The 18,526-nt window shown below is 35.7% G+C and overlaps 1 protein-coding gene across 1 annotated transcript in view; it reads right to left on the bottom strand.

Moving 5' to 3' along the window:
• The window catches only part of NDFIP2 (Nedd4 family interacting protein 2), a 73,224-nt gene that overhangs the window by 24,996 nt on the left and 29,702 nt on the right, over window positions 1-18,526 (bottom strand). The window contains 2 exon segments of the mRNA XM_059377790.1: window positions 844-977; window positions 6,593-6,758. Coding sequence (XP_059233773.1) covers window positions 844-977; window positions 6,593-6,758 — 300 coding nt within the window.

Below are 18,526 nucleotides of genomic sequence, written 5' to 3'. Positions count from 1 at the left end.
TAAATAAATAAAATCATTTAAAATAAATAAATAAAATGTAAATAACTTCCATCTATTCTCTGACCATAGAACAGCATGGATGTGTCTCACTGGTTCTCCACTCCTGAGACAGTCACTCCTTTTACCAGAACGAGAATATACACGTATTCATCACTGACTCTACTACCAAGACAGTAAGAGAAGGTAGGACGGGTGGAATCCTTGACCATCGTTCTAAAATTCTAGGGTGGGATGTGTAAAAGGACACACACACACATACACACACACAGTGAGCTGACAAACGTAATTTGAAAACTTGTAACTTATTTCTCTGTGATTTTTAACCTAACGCTGAGCTCATTCGTGGAGTTGCACCAGACTGGCTCTAATACATACAAATGAGTAGGGAAAAAAGATTATTTATGATTTTAATTAGGGATCACAGAATCTAAACTATATGAGGAGGGAGATAAGGAGTTCAACAGAGAAGAGGTCGATGGGGTGGAGCATCTAGAGTGAACGAGTCAGAGGATGGGGGGGCGGTGAAAGCACAGGAAAGGAGAGAAATCAAGACTTGGAAAATGTCCTGGTACAGATAAGGATGAGGAGTCCCACAAATTAAGATGGGCTACAAAGAAAGATCAGTAGAAACAGAAATAAACAGAAACAGAAATAAGGTAAAGGAATGGATAGGACAGTGCCAATTTCACCAAAAAATAACGACACACATAAATAGGAATAGAGAAGATACTAAATAACAATACGTGCACACTCTCAAACTCAGAGAACTATTTTTAACACTACTAAAGGTACTAAGAATCACTAAAAACAATATTCTCGAAAGGAAGCCATCAGTTGCCTTACTCTCTGGGCTGTCTCTGCTGCTGCGGCTGCCATGGCAGCAGCTTTGGCCTTCTCAGCTTCATCGTATGTAGGAAGGGAGGTAGCGACACTGTAGGGAGGTGGCACAGGATAAAACTCACTGTAAACTTCTGTATCTGAAGAAAGGGATGAAAAAAAGGACAACCATTAAACTACTTCATAAAATGTTTACAGCCAAAAATGTAATTTAATAACTTGCAACAGGCCACTAAAGACTATTACTGCTTTTTGTAGTCCTATTTTATAAGCTACGTAACATAAATTACTACTACAACGTATATGGTAGTTTAGCCCCATATTTACTATAAAGGGAAAAGACTGATAGCTATCACCTGCAAGCTGATATACAAAACAAAAATATCAAGAATGGAAATTCTAAAAATGTGCGTACAAGGGAAATGAGAAACTCACCACATATGGGCATCCTCTGTACCCACTGCTATGCTAAAAGAATTTAATTTACTTGCTCATAATCTCATAGCCCAAAAAGCAAAAGTATCAGGAATAACAACATTTACATAGTACTAACCATGTAATATACTACTGCTATATACATTAATCTTAGCAGCTCTGAGGTCCAAAGAAGTAATCTGCCCAGTATTGCACAACCATTAAGTAGCAGAACCCAGGGATTTCCTGAATGCCAGTATCTGTTCTGATAACACGTGAGGTTCATTTTTCTACGTCAGTTTTAGAAACTGCCTGAATCTCTTCAGCAAATTCAATATTTATTTTCGCTAAAAACAAAACAAAACAAACACTGAGTATTTTTAGCTCCTTTTTACTCTTGTCCTCCCTTCCCATTCTTCCCTATATCTATCTAGTTTTGTATGAAGAATTTCTCCCCCTCCCCAACTTTTAAACTATTTTTGAAATATGATCTCCAGAAATATAGCACAGTAGAGTAAGTGTAGACTGCTAATTAAAAACAAAACAAAACAAAACAAAAAAAAAAAAACAAAAAAAATCCCACCTGCATTACTTATCACCAAATTGAGCAGTACAAGTAAAATGAAACATACAGGTCAATAAACTGATTAGACTTATGCTAGAATCACTGTCATGAAAAACAGGTAAGTTCTCATAGTAGTTCATACTATAATGTCTGACATCACTTCTGTGATTTCCTTATTGTAACTATAGTATTTATACATTTTCTCCATCAGAATTTCTTGCATTTCCAACGCAAAAACACACTTCATTCTAGCAATACTTTTCCTATTGTATTGTAATGGATATAGACTTTAAAATAAAATTTTTAAATGCTATCAATAAGAGCGAAGGATCTGAAGCTGGGCAACTTTTATTCCAATGCTAGTAGCAGTATAATACTGAACGTTATCCACCAAAAAGGCATAAGAATCATAAACTCTTAGAAATGACTGGTTATTCAGATGTAAAAACACAACACACAGTCAAGTAAACAGATTTCTTTAGGTCTGAAGACTAAAATAGAAGAAAATTTAAGTGAAAGCAATGGTTATGAATTTTAAGGCACTAACATTAAAATTAGAAATTTAAAAACTGGAACAATGACATACATTATCCAAGAAGAGAGAGATCTTTTACATTAACAACAGTTATGTGAGTTTTCAAAAAGTTTTAACTCCCACAACAGACAAAAATATCCTATCCAGTAACAGATGAAACTGGGGAAGGAGCACTGTTTTACTACTGCTTTAGTTTTCACTGCTTAATTCCACTTATTTTCTGTCTACCCTTTACGGCAGTGGTTCTCAAGGAGAAAACTTAACATCTGAGGAGCTCCAGTCCCAGCTCCTTAAGTTGTATGACCCCAAGCAAATCACTTAAGCACTTTATGAAGCTCTACTTTCTCATCCATAAATCTGAGCCAGCAAGGCTATTACTTGCTATTATATGACAGAATTTAAGAGTATTTAAGAGGACTCTGTAAACTGTAAAGCATTATACAAATGTCAACTATTATTACTGATGTTGCTCGGATCTATAAAACCAGTCAGAAAGTGACCTACTGAAAAACATAAATAATCACTGAAAATTGGTCCTGCCGATGCTTCAAATACAACACTAAGAGAAGCTGAAAATTAGTATCAATGGTTTTCATTAAAGAGACGCAAACTTCTAGAATGACTTTCTTGTGCTCAATTACAGTCATTTTCGTACAGATGTAAAAATAAAATTCTGGGACCAGGAATAACACTGATTATAAGAATAACTGAACACCCAGGTAGGTAGCAGGCTCCACTCATCTTACAAGTGAAAATTATCTAACCTTTAAAAACGGCACGCTTCATTTTCAAAACTATTCTAGAGCAAAGAAAAATGAGAAGCTTCTCAATTCATGCTATGTTGCTTCCACAATATTAATACTAAAATGATAAGGATAGTACATAAAGATCCCATAATAAAACGGCAAAGCTTCTAAAAAATATTAACAAATCTAAATACAGAAGACATTAGAACACAGTGACAATTTATTCTAGGAATACAGAAGTTGACTGGCTTACAGAAATCTATTAATAACATATTTAATTACATAAAAAATTACAGGAGAAAACAAACATACAATTTTGGATATAGTCCCAAAAAGATGACTCCACGGTTTCTGGCCTCCTGGAGCCATTTCCGGAAATGAAGAAGAATGACAAAGGGAATGGTCTGGCATTGGAGGGAAAGACAGTAGGCAGCTGTGACAGCGCTGAAACTTACTCTATTCTTTGAAACTCTTCCCACCAAGAGGTCGAGACTAATTCCTCAACTGTCTTGAATAAAGATAAAACTTAGTGACTCACTTCTAACAAACCAAACCTGGCAGATGTGATACTATGTGACTTTTGAAGCAATGCCAAAGCAGGTGATACAGCTTCTCTCTGGCTTTCAAAATGCTTATTCTTGGAACCCAGCCTCCATTCAGTGAGGAAGTGCAGGCCACAATAAGAGGCCACACAGAGGTGTTCTAGCCAACAGTTGCATCTGATGACCTAGCTAAAGCCTGTATCAGCTGCCAAATACGTTCATAAGGAAGCCATTAAGGTGACTTGAGCTCCAGGTCACCGAAAGATGATAATCACATGAGATCCTGGGAGAAAATTCCATAACTGAGCCTAGCCCACCACAAAAACCGAATGGTTGATACTGTACTTCATTTGGTTTGTTACACAGCAGTGGCAATGGTGACCACAACAAAAAAATTACAATTTCAATCTTATCATCTTCCATCATTTAAACACAGATCGGCATCAGCGAAAATACACATAATTTTCTATTTTCTTTCTTCAAGACTACCAATAGTTTGGGTTTTTTTGTTTGTTTGTTTAAGGGTAGAAAATTCACTGAACTGTATTCTGGAAACTTGAAGAATAATGAAGAAAATTTAGCCCGTTATAAATTTTAGCAAGCACCAATACAACTATTAAATTTTAAGACAAATAAAACTGCTATAAATCAATATAAAAACTGTCATACTGGGACGCCTGGGTGGCTCAGTTGGTTAAGCGGCTGCCTTCGGCTCAGGTCATGATCCCAGCGTCCTGGGATCGAGTCCCACATCGGGCTCCTTGCTCGGCATGGAGCCTGCTTCTCCCTCTGCCTCTAGCCTGCCACTGTGTCTGCTTGTGCTTGCGCTCTGTATCTCTCTCTCTCTCTCTAACAAATAAATAAAAATCTTAAAAACAACAACAACAACAACAAAAAAAAACTGTCATACTGGGCACTAAATAAGCATAGTGATCAAATAAACATTATATACAAATAAATGGGGGTAAGCATCTGCTAATTTATTAGTGAGAATACCTTCATACAGAAGATGATTTTCAGTAACTACATAATATTATAAAGGAAAAAAGTAAATGGTTTGGTCTTTTTACACAACCTTTATGATCTAGATAAAACAACAGTAACCAAAAAAGGCTGGGATGATTTTAAGAGAAATAATGGTATTAATTACAAAATAAGAAATAAGAAAGATGAAATACTCTAGTGAAGGGTTTTTTAACATTAAAGCATTTTTTATAACAGGTTTAAAAAATGTTTCATAATGAACATATAAAATATTTAGAGATTACTTATAATAGTATACAAAACCATATTTTAAATATTTTTTAATTATATAATGATTAACTTTAAGAAACAAGTGTTGGTGGGGCGTCTGGGTGGTTCAGTGGTTTGGGCTGCTGCCTTCGGCCCGGGTCATGATCTCAGGGTCCTGGGATCGAGCCCCACATCGGGCTCTCTGCTCCGCAGGAAGCCTGCTTCCCTCTCTCTCTCTCTCTCTCTCTCTCTCTGCCTGCCTCTCTGCCTACTTGTGATCTCTGTCAAATAAATAAATAAAATCTTTAAAAAAAAAAAAAAAAGAAAGAAACAAGTGTTGGTGAGGATGTGGAGAATAAGGAACCATCATGCACTGCTGGGTGGCTCAGACAGTTAAGCATCTGCCTTGGGCTCAGGTCATGATCTCAGGTTCCTGGGATTGAGCCCCACATTGGGCTCCCTGTTCAGTGCCGAGCCTGCTTCCTCCTCTCCCTCTGCTGCTTCCCCTGTGCTTATGCTCTCTTTCCCTTTCAAATAAATAAATAAAATCTTAAAAAAAGAGAGAGAGAGAGAGACTACCCAATCCAGTAATCACATGACTGGATATTTACCCAAAGAATAGGAAAACATCAATTCGAAAGAATATATGCACCCCTGTATTGACTGTAACATTATTTACAATAGTCAAATTATACAGTGGATAAAGAAGATACACACACACACACACAATGAAATTATCACTCAGTGTTTTAAAAAAGAATGAAATCTTGCCATATGCAACAACATGGATGGAGCTAGACTGTACAATGCTAACATAAATAAGTTAAAGACAAGATATCAGAGAATTTCACTCATCTGTGGAATTTAAGAAACAAAACAGACACAAATCAAAAAAGAGACTATTAACCACAGAGAATAAATAAGATGGTTAACAGAGGGGATGTGAGTAGAGGGATGAGTGAAAAGGAAGGAAATAGAGAGTACATTTATTATCATGAGCACTAAGTAAAATACAGAACTTCAAAATCACTATATATGCCTGGAACTAATGTAACAGGAATATAAGTAAAAAATAAAAAATAAATTGTATGATGATTAACTTAGCATTATTGGGAAAATATAAATTGTGGCCAGAGAAATAAATAAGGGTAGTTCTTTAGAATGACCAGAAAGGATAAAATGAATAGTAGGAAGCAGGAAACACTGCCTTGTGTCCAGGAATTATTACCATGTATATATGGTCATCTTATGTATACCCTTCACCTCCGTTCACACACACCACATGTCCACTCACACCTTATTTTGTAACTATGGAGGTAGGTATACACAAACACATATGTGTATATATACACACATACACTTATGCATATATCTATATATCTATAGATAATGTGCATCTATACACATAAATACATATATACACACATTTATTTATTTCTTACAAAAGGAATATGCCACTCTATTGGAAACAGATTCTAATAAGCATAAGGAAGTTTACACTTCTAATTTTTTTTGAAAACAACAATATAAGACAAGTAATATCTGAGTTAATATTTTACAAACTATCCTTTGGAAAACGTTTTTTGTAAAAAGAAAAAAAAAATCCTTAAACCTAGAAGATGTTAAGAGACTCTATAATTAAATAAAACCATACCAGTTTAAAAAAAAAAAAACTGAATTACTAAAAATATTACTCGCTGTCTCATACTAAAAATAATACCTGAAGTTGTAGGTACTTCCACAGTAATACTACTGTAAGGTGGAGGAGAAGAGTCCGTTTCAAGTACTGATGCTGAAGGAGCAGCCTGAACGCTCTGCGGTGCTGCGTCTGAAGTCGATGGCTGCTCTACAGCAGATGACTCAGAATTATCCTCTTCATTGTGAAGCTAAGAGAACAAAGAAAAAAAAAAACATTAATGTCATTCGGATTATTATTTTTTTAAATTTTAAGGAAATTTTTGAAGATTATTTTCAGGCAAAGGATCACCTTTTAGCTAAAAACAAAGTGAAATAACATTTAAAAAGAACAAAACTTTAAAGAAACTAAAGCAGTCATTAAGAAATTTAGATTTTGGTAGTTTCTTTATAATAGAAAAGGAAGTTCAAATTAAGAATTTATAAAGAAAAAAATCATGACTACAAACAGATTCAAATTTATTCAATCTTACAGTAAATATTGACTACAATATATTAATCACTGTGTACTACAAAGAAAAGTAAAGCACTGGGGCGCCTAGGTGGCTCGGTAGGTTAAAGCCTCTGCCTTTGGTTCAGGTCATGATCCCAAGGATCTGGAATGGAGCCCCGCATTGGGCTCTCTGCTCTGCGGGGAGCCTGCTTCCCCCACCCCCTCTGCCTCTGCTTGCCTCTCTACCTACTTGTGATCTGTCAAATAAAATATAAAATCTTGAAAAAAAAAAAGCATCTAGTAATTAAACCACCATACCATTTCTATTACACTAGTATCTAGAATAACTGAAAATCTAACCTGAATTAATAAAATGAAATAATAATAAACATTCCAAAAATGTAAAATACTCTAAAGGAGGTATTCTCAAGTACCAAAAGAGTTACTTATAAAGCAAGATGAATCAGTGTGTATACAAAATCCTAGAAGATGTCCTTCAACACAACAAATTTATCAAAAGCTCAGGAAGTGCAAGATAATATGCTGGATCTGCAATCATTTAACTCATTTAATCCTCACAACAAATCTATGAAATAGAGAACGTCATCCCCGTTTGACAGGTTAAAATGGGGGTGGGAGTGGAAACAACCTACGAAGTACAGACACCTACAGTAACTTGCCAGACATCAAAACAGCTAGAAAGGGTAAGGCCAAGAATCAAACCCAAGTGGTAGGGTTAGAGACTTCTTACTTTATAAGTAATCTTTTAAATGCTCATTTGTTAGGCGGTGATAATAACTACATGTAGGCAACCTAACTGTAGGTCAACCAAAAGCATCAGTACTTTAAAAAGTGGCTCATTAAAAAGGTACTATAATTGATCCTATATACTTGGAAAGAGTTATTATTAAATTTTTAAAAACATTTTTATAAATCCACCAGAATCTTGGTTTGGAGAAATACTACAGGCTTTCAATGTTATTCGATTTTCATATTTTTAACTTATTCTTGTCCTTTAAGAAATTCCATGTTAAAAATAATCCCCCAAATAAATTTTGTCACAGACCAAATCTGTAGACACACAAATATGAGTTTTGTGATGTGGTGGGGGAAAAAAGAAAAAAGAAGAGCATGCAAATTCTTGCTCTGCCTTTTAGGAGCTTTGATAAACCTCTTCTCTGTGCCTCAGTGTCTTCAAGTCTAAGTTCTAATGCAGCCAAAATCCTCACAGACTTATAAAATAATATTTGAAAAGCATCTAGCACTAACACCTAGCACACAGGAAATACTAGTTTCCTCCTTCTTCCCCTTTAATTCAATATGCTTTATAATTTGGTGCTATCAGTTCAATAAATAGTCTTTCATTTGCCTATAAATACAAAGTAAAATTTACTTCACTGCTGTTTGCATGTCTTAGTGAGTGATCACACTAGAACAATAGTGTGAGTTCATAAATTTTATTTTACCAGAACTGCCATAAACATATCTAAAATCATTTCTCAAGTTAAGACGACAGGTCTTTTTCCCATAGCACCAAGGTTTAGGTAATAAAATTCCATCACAGAAACTGAGCTGTAAGGTCAAACAATCATAAAGTGAATTTTCTAGAAGGTTTGTATTTACTTGCCACAGTTTTCTGAGTTGGCACTACATGAGCATTCTCCTGACTACCTGTATGCTGTCTCAGTGTCACCAAGCATCTTCCATGCTTCCTGTAACAAAGCACCCAGGAGAATTCCTAACTCAGTCATCTCTGATCATACTTCAAAGAGCAAAAATGTTATATGAGCAAGTTAAGGCAAATAAAAGTAAGGTATAGATATATAGTTAGCATTATCAACTAAACAACTAACAGTGATGGTGTCAAAAAAAGGAAACCACTGTTCCATCTCTATCCTTAATGCTGCAAATGTGGATGAACTGTACTAAGGAAAAAGATCCTGTAGGACAAAATTGCTCTCCTCTGGTTCCTCATAGGAAATACTCCCTACGGTAACAAATACATGAATGTGCTCCCCAGAATGACCAACTAATTTTTAAAATCTTTCAAAATGTTTTCAGGGGCGCCTGGTTCAGTTGGTTAAGTGGCTGACTCCTGATTTCAGCTCAAGTCATGATCTCAGGGTCCCGGAATGGAGTCCTCCCTCCCCACCATTGGGCTCCGTGGGGAGAATCTGCTTGTTCTCTCTCTTCCCCCCACCTCGGCCTCTCCCTGTGCTCATGAGCTATCTTCCTAAAATAAATGTTTTTTAAAAATATATTCAAATAACTGCAATAAAAAGAGTAATTACAGAGGGGCACCTGGGTGGCTCAGTCAGTTAAGCGTCTACCTTCAGCTCAGGTTGTGATCCTGGGTTCTGGGATCAAGCCCCGCTATGGTCTCCCTGCTCACCCGAAGTCTGCTTCTCCCTCTCCCTCTGCTCTCCCGCTCATGTTCTCTCTCAGATAAATAAACAAAATCTTTAAAAACAAACCAACACAAAAGAGTAACTACAGATACTTTTACATATAATCTCAGAAGTAAAGCTTTGGAACTTGTAAAACACCCCCTAAATTATTTCAACTGCCCTATCTCACATTTCACAGTTTCATTTTTACAAAATTATAATAAACAGTGAACATTTGCCATATATCAACAGTAAAACCCAATAACTCAGTCAATAATCTCTACCTCTATAACAGAGAACTTCCAAAATTCAACTTTTTAATTTTGATATTTTTGGTGCCTCTATAAATTAACACACTCTGGTTGCCTTTTAACTAAATTCATTCAAAAGTTAAAATCAAACTACATGGCCACCAAATTAATGCCATTTGTGGAAATTTTTCCTTATTCATGCTATCCAATGGTTCTATTTTACATTCTATCAGGATTATCATAAATAGCCCAAAACAAGGGGAGGGAGCAGAGATAAGTGGGGTGGGAACTACATATATACAATACTGAACCAGGCTCTGTCTCCTGTCCACACATCACCTCAAAAGTTATCTTCCTAGCTTGTTCTATTTTTGAGCCTTCTGGAAAATACATGGGCAAGAGCATATGAATACTAAAATATGTCTTTAATACAGTGATCAGGGTGATGAAAAGTTGCATATAGAGCCACCATTTTTTAGCATGAAGGATAAAAGGATGACAAGAGGGCAGGCTGTCTTAAATGTGTCTGTAGTTAGTCCTGACTTGATGTATATCAATCACTTTTAACGGTAAGACAACCATAAGCATTATGATTAAATCTGGCTGGAAATCCAGCCTTCCCATGTGTAAACTACAGTTTGGTTTCATTTAATTGGCAGCTCTCCTTTATTGTAAACTTCAGTCTATCTTAAGATGATAAAAGATTAATAACTATAACCTTTGCTTTTGAGAAGCTAGAGACCTCACTAAATATTTTCTAAATACATCAAAATGACAATGTATGGAGGTACTAAAAAGTGTTGTTCAGCAAGCAGTGTTTGGAAAAAAAATGTAGGTTGTTTAAAAAAGGGGGGAGGGGCCTGGGTGGCTAGGTGGGTTAAAGCCTCTGCCTTTGGCTCAGGTCATGATGCTGGGGTCCTGGGACCGAGCTCCGCATCGGGCTCTCTGCTCCGCAGAGCACCTGCTTCCTCTTTTCTCTCTGCCTGCCTCTCTGTGATCTCTGTCTGTCAAATAAATAAATAAATAAATAAATAAATATGAATGAATGAATGAATGAACGAACGAATAAATAAATAAATAAATAAATAAGTGAAGAGGTATTTTGTATACTGTCATATTCTGACTACGCTTAGTACCAAAAGACAAAAACTGGGAAGAAAAGTTCGTAGTTGCAAAAAGTTAAATGTTAACTCCATAAAAGATCTTTAAAATTTTAATTAGATCTTTCCCTCCCCCACTAGATCTTTTAAATTATTAGAACACTAGCTTTTCTTTAAGGCAACAAATACCTTCAGGCAGATTTTGGATGACTCCTTCAAGGCTGCTGTATACCTAGGATGACCACAGAGCTATTTCTCCCAGGACAGTCCTACTTGACACCTATTACTTCAGGGCTCCATTCGATTTAGCATTTTCTCCACCCCTTCCATTCTCAAGAAAATTGAATGGCCAACCTACATAATGGGATTTTTGCCCTTTGTATGATATTAATAGATCACAAAGGCTCCTTTGAACTCTAAGATGATAAGGCTCTAGCAAAAACCTGTGGTAGTCTCTATCATTCTATGTTGCCTTATTTAACACCTGAATTAGAGGAAAAAACAGATTCGAGTTGAAATAAAATCAACTGGTAGAGTCAAGCTACCTATTTTAATCACCCAAGAATGAAGTGAGCTATCTTAACTGTGCTGCTAGGGATAAGGTAATAGCAGGAGCTAAGAAATCCCTGCAGAGAGCCAAATGATTGAAAGCTATATGCTCAGAAGACAGGTTCCCACAAAGCACTGCTGCTTGGCAAATGAAGCTAGATTGTCTACCAATAAAACTAAATTACGGTAGTCCACCTAATGTACATAAACACACTATTAAGTACATTAACACAATTGTCTTAATTTTAGGGATTTTTACACTAAAACTTTGCTGTCTCTGGACATTTTTCCACTAATGAGAGCTAGCTTATGATAAAGCAAAAACATAAACAATGAGGGAAGAATGTATAAGCAACAAATGACTATTAATTTAAAAAACAAAACAAAACAAAACTGTGAGTTGGCAATCATGCCCAGTTTTCCGTTTCTTCTCTTGAAAGTACAGAATTCTGGTTTGGCTTTATATTTCATATTATAAGCATACTTCTGCAAGTAAAACCTTTCTTCTTAGTATGAAAGAATATCATTAATTCATGCTGTTCCACAAAAAGTACCATGAGCTCCAGATGCTCCACCACCTGAACAATTCTGCAAAAAAAAAAAAAAAGTTTAAAACCAAGCCTCTCCAGATTTTTTATCATGACACAACTAAGCTTTTAAGTAAGTAAGGGTTGTTTCAGGGGGGGGGGGGGGGGGGTGTTTCCTTTTAAAACTGCTACCGTCTGCTCACAATGTGTCAACTAAAAAAATAACATGCAAAAGAGTACATACTGTGTAAGTGAACGTTTAAAATAATAAGAGAGATGTTATTTGTGTAATACACATGTGCAATCAAATTTCTGGAAAGATAAGCAAGAAACAGCAAAGAGCTGCAGGTGAAGAAAGTGACTTCATCATTCTCTACTATTTGAATTTTTTACACTAAGCATAAGTTAATTTGAAATTTTTAACTTTTAATAAACCTAAAATGCAAAAAAAATGAAACCTCTAGTTTCTATCTTGGTATATCTCAGAAGCAATGAGGTAATAAAGGTAAGCACTATATTCTATGATAAAAAGTTTCTCCAACATAAAATATTACATAATATTGTAATAGTTCCCCTAGGTTTATGTATATACAATTTTCCATTAAAAATAACAATCTGGAATTGTAGCAAAAAAAATAGACACTTGAAAAATGTACTAAAGAATATCTGTGTTTTTTTTTTTAAGGAAAAATCAGGAGAGGGGTAATTAATGGGACAACAGGATGATTAAAGAATAGAAGGCAAAATGCATACTGCCAGACTAGACTGTTTCTCTGAGCTTCAGACCTACACATCCACTTATTAGTATTAATTCATTTCTTGAAACATTAAACATAATCACATACCAAAAAAACAACTCTGGGCTATATATGTTCAATTCTTTCCCTTCCATACCACACATTATATGCCTAGCTAACTCATACATTATCATTCAGATCTCATATTAAAATCAATTTCTCACAAAAGCCTTTCCCATCTTCCAAAAGTAGAACAGGACTCTGATGTAATCTTAAAGCATCCTATTCTTTAGAGTACCTATCACAAAAACTATTTATGTAATCATTCATTTACAATCTGTTTTCCCAGCTGCAGTAAGAGTTTTACACAATGAAGGTTATATCTGCCTTGCAAAGAATTATCAAAATAAAAGCTCCAAAGTATCTGAAGTCAGCCTTGGTTAAAATTTAAAAATTAATTAAAATTAAAAAGATTTTAATTCTTTTAAGATAGGTCACCAGTCAAACAGTGTAAAATTGGAAGCCTTGAGAAAGAATAACCTTGCTAACCTATGTACTTTGAAGTCTTTAAGAGCTAGTTACTAAGTAGACTAAAGGACAAAAAGTTGGAGCATATTTACACCCCTAAGACCAGCAAAGAACAAAGAAGCTAAACAGATGGGGTAAAGATTTTATAAAGTTCTATTTTCAAAAGCAGCCACCCTCTGGTTAAATTTCTTTTCATAAGCTAAAGTTGCAATGTAAATATACTAGACCCTAAGATTTCCTCTTTAAATATGAAGGGTTTGTTTTTGTTTTGTTTTGTTTTTAAGATTTTATTTATTTGACACAGAGAGAGCACAAGCAGGCAGAGTGGTGGGCAGAAGGTGAGGAAGAAGCAGGCTCCCCGGCCGAGCAGAGAGCCTGACGCTGGACTCACCTTAGCAAGGCGGACACTTAACGACTGAGCCACCCAGGCACCCCAATTTGAAGGGTCCTATAGGGCACCCTCATTAATGCATTCACAGCTCTTTAATTAACAACAAATGTTGTGACCTAATTCTTAAATTGTTACAAATAGTTTTTTTTTCAAAGTCTATTCAGCTTTCAGGGATCTTACCTAATATTGATTTATTACAAATGTGTCCTACAAGGCTATCTTCTTACCAAAAGGTCATTATGATCTTAACTCAGACTGTTAACAACCTGCCTGACCTCACAGTCCTCAAAAAAAGGAGGGGGAGGGGGACAGAAGGAAAGAAAAATATTTAAGCATGCTGGATTGATGCCTTCTCATTACTTCCTTTCATCTAAAGATGTCTGTCTTCAGGTAACTGCTTGTCAGCCTTCACAAACCTTCTCAAATCTCCTACCTAACAATCTAGCTCACATCAATTTAGTATGAAAGACCATAATATATGCCGTAAATGTCTATACAGTTCATCAGAGGAAGATGTTCAGCCTCATATTTGCAGTTTTATACCAAAATATGTTACATATAACAATATTTTAGGTTTGCTTTATAAAGGCTGCTTTTTTGTCTGGCCACTAACTTGGATTTGTCTCTATTCTACTTGACTTGATCAATGCAAGTAACTTTTTGAGATCTGTTAGTGATTCTACTATGGTCTTAAGCATCTAGGATATCTGTGGTAGACATGTGATGGGTCTTTCTAAAACCCCTTCCTCCTTCTTTCATTACAGATTCACAGTAATTTAGGTAAGACTGAGCCCATCCCACTCAAGGACCAGACCCTGACTGACTACATCAATCAGGACAATTCTCTCCTTTGGCACAGCAACTGGTTCCCAACCAGCAAGGAGTTCCTTCTGGGCAGGGTGCCTGGATCAAGGGTGGGCAATAAGATAACCTAAAATGATTCACTTAACGGATACCCAAGGTGTTATAAATGAGGGGTAGGAGGGGAGGACTGATGACTAGAAAAAAACAGATGCAGCTGGGAGAGAGATGAGACTCTCATCTTCCTTAACACAGTTAGGAAACACACTGCACTTTTTATTATTTGTCTAGAGTAACACAGATAGTAATTTCTAAGACAAACCCAACTTCCATCAAATTATTTTTTCTTAGAAACAAAGATGCGGAGCAATTTCAGTGTTTAAGATTTCCTTAAGTGTCTTAGGGCTCATAATTTAGAAACCCCAATGAAAAAGATGTTCCTATGCATGTTTCAAAAGCAGAAAAAAAATTTAATGTTTCAATTGGTAAAACTATTCAAATCCTCGGTTTTCAAAATATTCCAGTGGCCTGATTTTTACAAGCTAACATACTAGTATTCTAACATAGGCATTAGAATACAATGACAATATATTGCCATTGATATTATGTTAACTTGTAATGAAATGTTTTGTTTCCTTAATCAAATTAAATAAAAAGGCACTGATAGATTTTCTGATTTGCATGCACTAAAATAAGTCAGCAAATGTAGTATTTAATAAAGTTTAAAAAAGTAAAACTGGCTAAAGAGTATGCTTCATAGTAACAAACTGAGATCTCAGACATTAAAAGAGAGTAAAAACATCAAGATACACATTAGACATGAAATAAGACCCTTTCAGCAATCAGAGTCTAAACATCAAGAGCTTTTAAAAGCAAAACTATTTAGGCACAAAAATGAAAAACAAGAACTAGTAAATTCTAATTGCAACCATCTCCTTCCAGGAAACTCTCTCCTGCAAGTTTGTATGTGCTTCATGATGCCCTGGGGACTTAGGGACCCTTGGCAACCTCTAATTAGATTTGGGGATGTTTCTACCTTTCCAATCAGATCATAACCATCTGAAATTTGGGAAGTATGCTTTATTCATCCTGGTATCTCCTAAAACAGGTAGCCGAGTTTAGAGCTTCCAGTAAACTTCACTGTTTTCTAAGCCTCCCAGTTTTTCTTTTACCAAAATGGGGAAGGGAGCCTAGGCAACTAACGGATGCACAGAACAACTCAAGATCAAGAATCTACCTCATTTATTATTACAATTTCCTCAGTGCTTTACACATAGTAGAAACCTGAAATATTTATTAAATCACTAAACTTTATGGGAACTCACGGTAACTTAATAAGCAAGTGTTGGGCCTAAAAGCTTACCACATCAAACCATGTTTGTTTGTTTGTTTAAGATTTTATTTATTCATTTGACAGAGAGAGATCACAAGTAGGCAGAGAGGCAGGCAGAGAGAGAGGGGGAGAGAAGCAGGCTCCCTGCTGAGCAGAGAGCCCAATGGGGGCTCCATCCCAGGACCCTGAGATCGCGACCTGAGCCTAAGGCAGAGGTTTAACCCACTGAGCCACCAATGTGCCCCTTAAACCATATTTAAAACAAAACAAAAACCCTGAATTGTACATCCTAAACAAGAAAATAAATTCCAATCCCACATCATCCAAGTCTTTAGAACAACTACACTAGAATCAGCCCTTCTTACCACAGCTAGGCAAGATAGCCAACAACAAAGAAATTCAAAAAAATCACAAGCAGCTATCCTCTCCCACAACAAAAAATCAGTGAGTTAGCAAAACTAAGATCACTGAGGTCACTGAATTAGAGATAAACTACCTGAGACTCTGCACATGTTGACAGGCTGCCAAGGGTCCCTAAGTCCCCAGTGACTTAGAGCACAGAACGGTAACAAACAGTCATACACAGGATTTTTATTCATCAAAAAATAATTTACTACAAAAAGATACAGGTAGAGAACCAAAAATCATAAAGGGGGTGATGTTTTGATAAAGGCTAGTAGAAATGAATACTCTAGGAAAACAAATGTTACTGGAGAAAAGAAATAAAACAGTGTTACCATAAGGAATATAAATTATTAAATTATAAAAGAAAATATTCCTAATAATGAAAAAAGCAGAAACTGTCTGTTAAAAAGGATGGAGTTGGGACTCAAACTAGTAAAAGTATGAATTCACTCAACTTCCCTAAAGAGCAATGTGGCAATTCCTAGTAAGGCTGAAGGAGTGTAGGATGCAATGATTCTACTTCCAGATATCAACACTGGAAAACTCCCACACTTGGACATTAAGATTCATGTACAGGAATGCTCACAGAAGTACTATTTGTAATAGCAAGATACTGAAAACAACTGTCTGCCAGTAGAAAATGAGCATTACTCCACGATTTTCAAATTGGTAGGTCAGATCTAAATGAATCTGCTAGATGAATAAAGCAAGCTGGGGAAGTGTAAACAGCAAATACAAACACAGATACATATTTTCAATATGTATTTCAATTTTCAAAATGTAACAAATACATTTTCACATAATCTAAGTGTCTATTTTATGTAGTATAAATATCACAAAAATTATATAGATCAGTTTCAAGATAGTGTTCAAGGAAGAAGGGAGAGGCATGAATGTAAGGCTTTGAAATTATCTTCCTTTAAAAAAAAAAAAAAAAAAAAAGCAAGGGCTGCCTGGATGGCTCAGTGGGTTAAGCCTCTGCCGTCAGCTCAGGTCATGATCTCAGGGTCCTATGCTCAGTGGGGAGCCTGCTTCCCCAACTCTCTCTCTCTGCCTGCCTCTCTGCCTACTTGTGATCTCTGTCAAATAAATAAAATCTTAAAAAAAAAAAAATTTTTTTAAAGCAAGCAAAAAATGTTCAAAACCTGAAACACATATGCCAAAATCCTATTATTCCCATTTGCCATTATCTCCACAATGGATATAAAACTATCTTTATATTACTTCCTGTACTTTTCTTTATATTTGAAATTTCCATAATTTTATTTTTTCCATTAAGCAATTTATTTTTTTTTAAGATTTTTTTATTTATTTGACAGAAAGAGAGAGAGATCACAAGTAGGCAGAGAGGCAGGCAAAGAGAGAGAGTGGGGAGGAAGCAAGCTCCCTGCGGAGCAGAGAGCCTGATGCTGGGCTAGATCCCAGGACCCTGGGATCATGACCTGAGCCTAAGGCAGAGGCTTTAACCCACTGAGCCACCCAGGCGCCCCAAGCAATTTATTTTTTTATTTTAATTTTTTTTCCAGTGTTCCAAGATTCATTGTTTATGCACCACACCCACTGCTCCCGGCAATACGCGCCCTCCTTAATACTCACTATGCTCACCCAACCCTCTACCCCCCTCCCCTCCAAAATCCTCGGTTTCTCAGAGTCCACAGTCTCTCATGGTCCCTCTCCCCCTCTGATTTCCCCCAACTCACTTCTCTCCAATTTCCAATGTCCTCCATGTTAATGTTTACATTTTTTAAAAAAGTTGAGCTAGCCAAGTTGTCTTCCATGTATAAAGTATTTAAAACGCCTATGACTCCTTGAAAAAAAAATTACTTCATAATGAAAACCAGGCAATCAGAAAATGAATCAAAGAAAAAGAAAAGATACAGTGGCTAGCACTGACTCCTCTTAAATACAGAACTAATGCTAAATATAGAGCTAAAGACTAAATAGCTGCTAGCAAAGAGAAAGGAAACATATACCCTGAAAAAGTAAAAATGTATGCAACATAAAAATCAGGAAACAGGGAAAAGAGATGAGAGAAAGTATTAGTATCACTCACCTCATCTATCACAGCAGGGATTTATTGTCTATTATCTAAAATTAAAATATACTGCTTTTTAAATTACCCTAAGTTCTTACTGGTTTTTGTATTTTTCTTAATTTTAGTGAAATCTTACATAACCTAATGGCTCTGTTAAAGAAACCTTAATCTAGAATTCAACAGTTCTTTACGATATTTTCCCTTGGTATTAAATTCAAACAAAACCATATTTCATGCTGTCATTTTTTAAAACAGCATAAATAACATTATCCTCTTTTTATAACATTCTATAACCACAAATGAAATCATCCTCACCAAATGCTTACCTAAGTTATTTCTGATTCGTAAGGTATGGATGCCTAGTTTGCTTCTTTCTTTGTACTTAAACTGCCTGTATTTTTAAAAATCAATATACATCACTTATTATAAAAATTTAAAAGGTCATTACAAAAACACACTTATTTTGAGACTACATACTAACT

Source organism: Mustela nigripes, chromosome 15 (genome assembly GCF_022355385.1).
Source record: "Mustela nigripes isolate SB6536 chromosome 15, MUSNIG.SB6536, whole genome shotgun sequence".
NCBI lineage: Eukaryota > Metazoa > Chordata > Mammalia > Carnivora > Mustelidae > Mustela > Mustela nigripes.
Note: the sequence above shows the minus strand (reverse complement) of the source record. Positions and strands in the feature narration are given on the sequence as shown.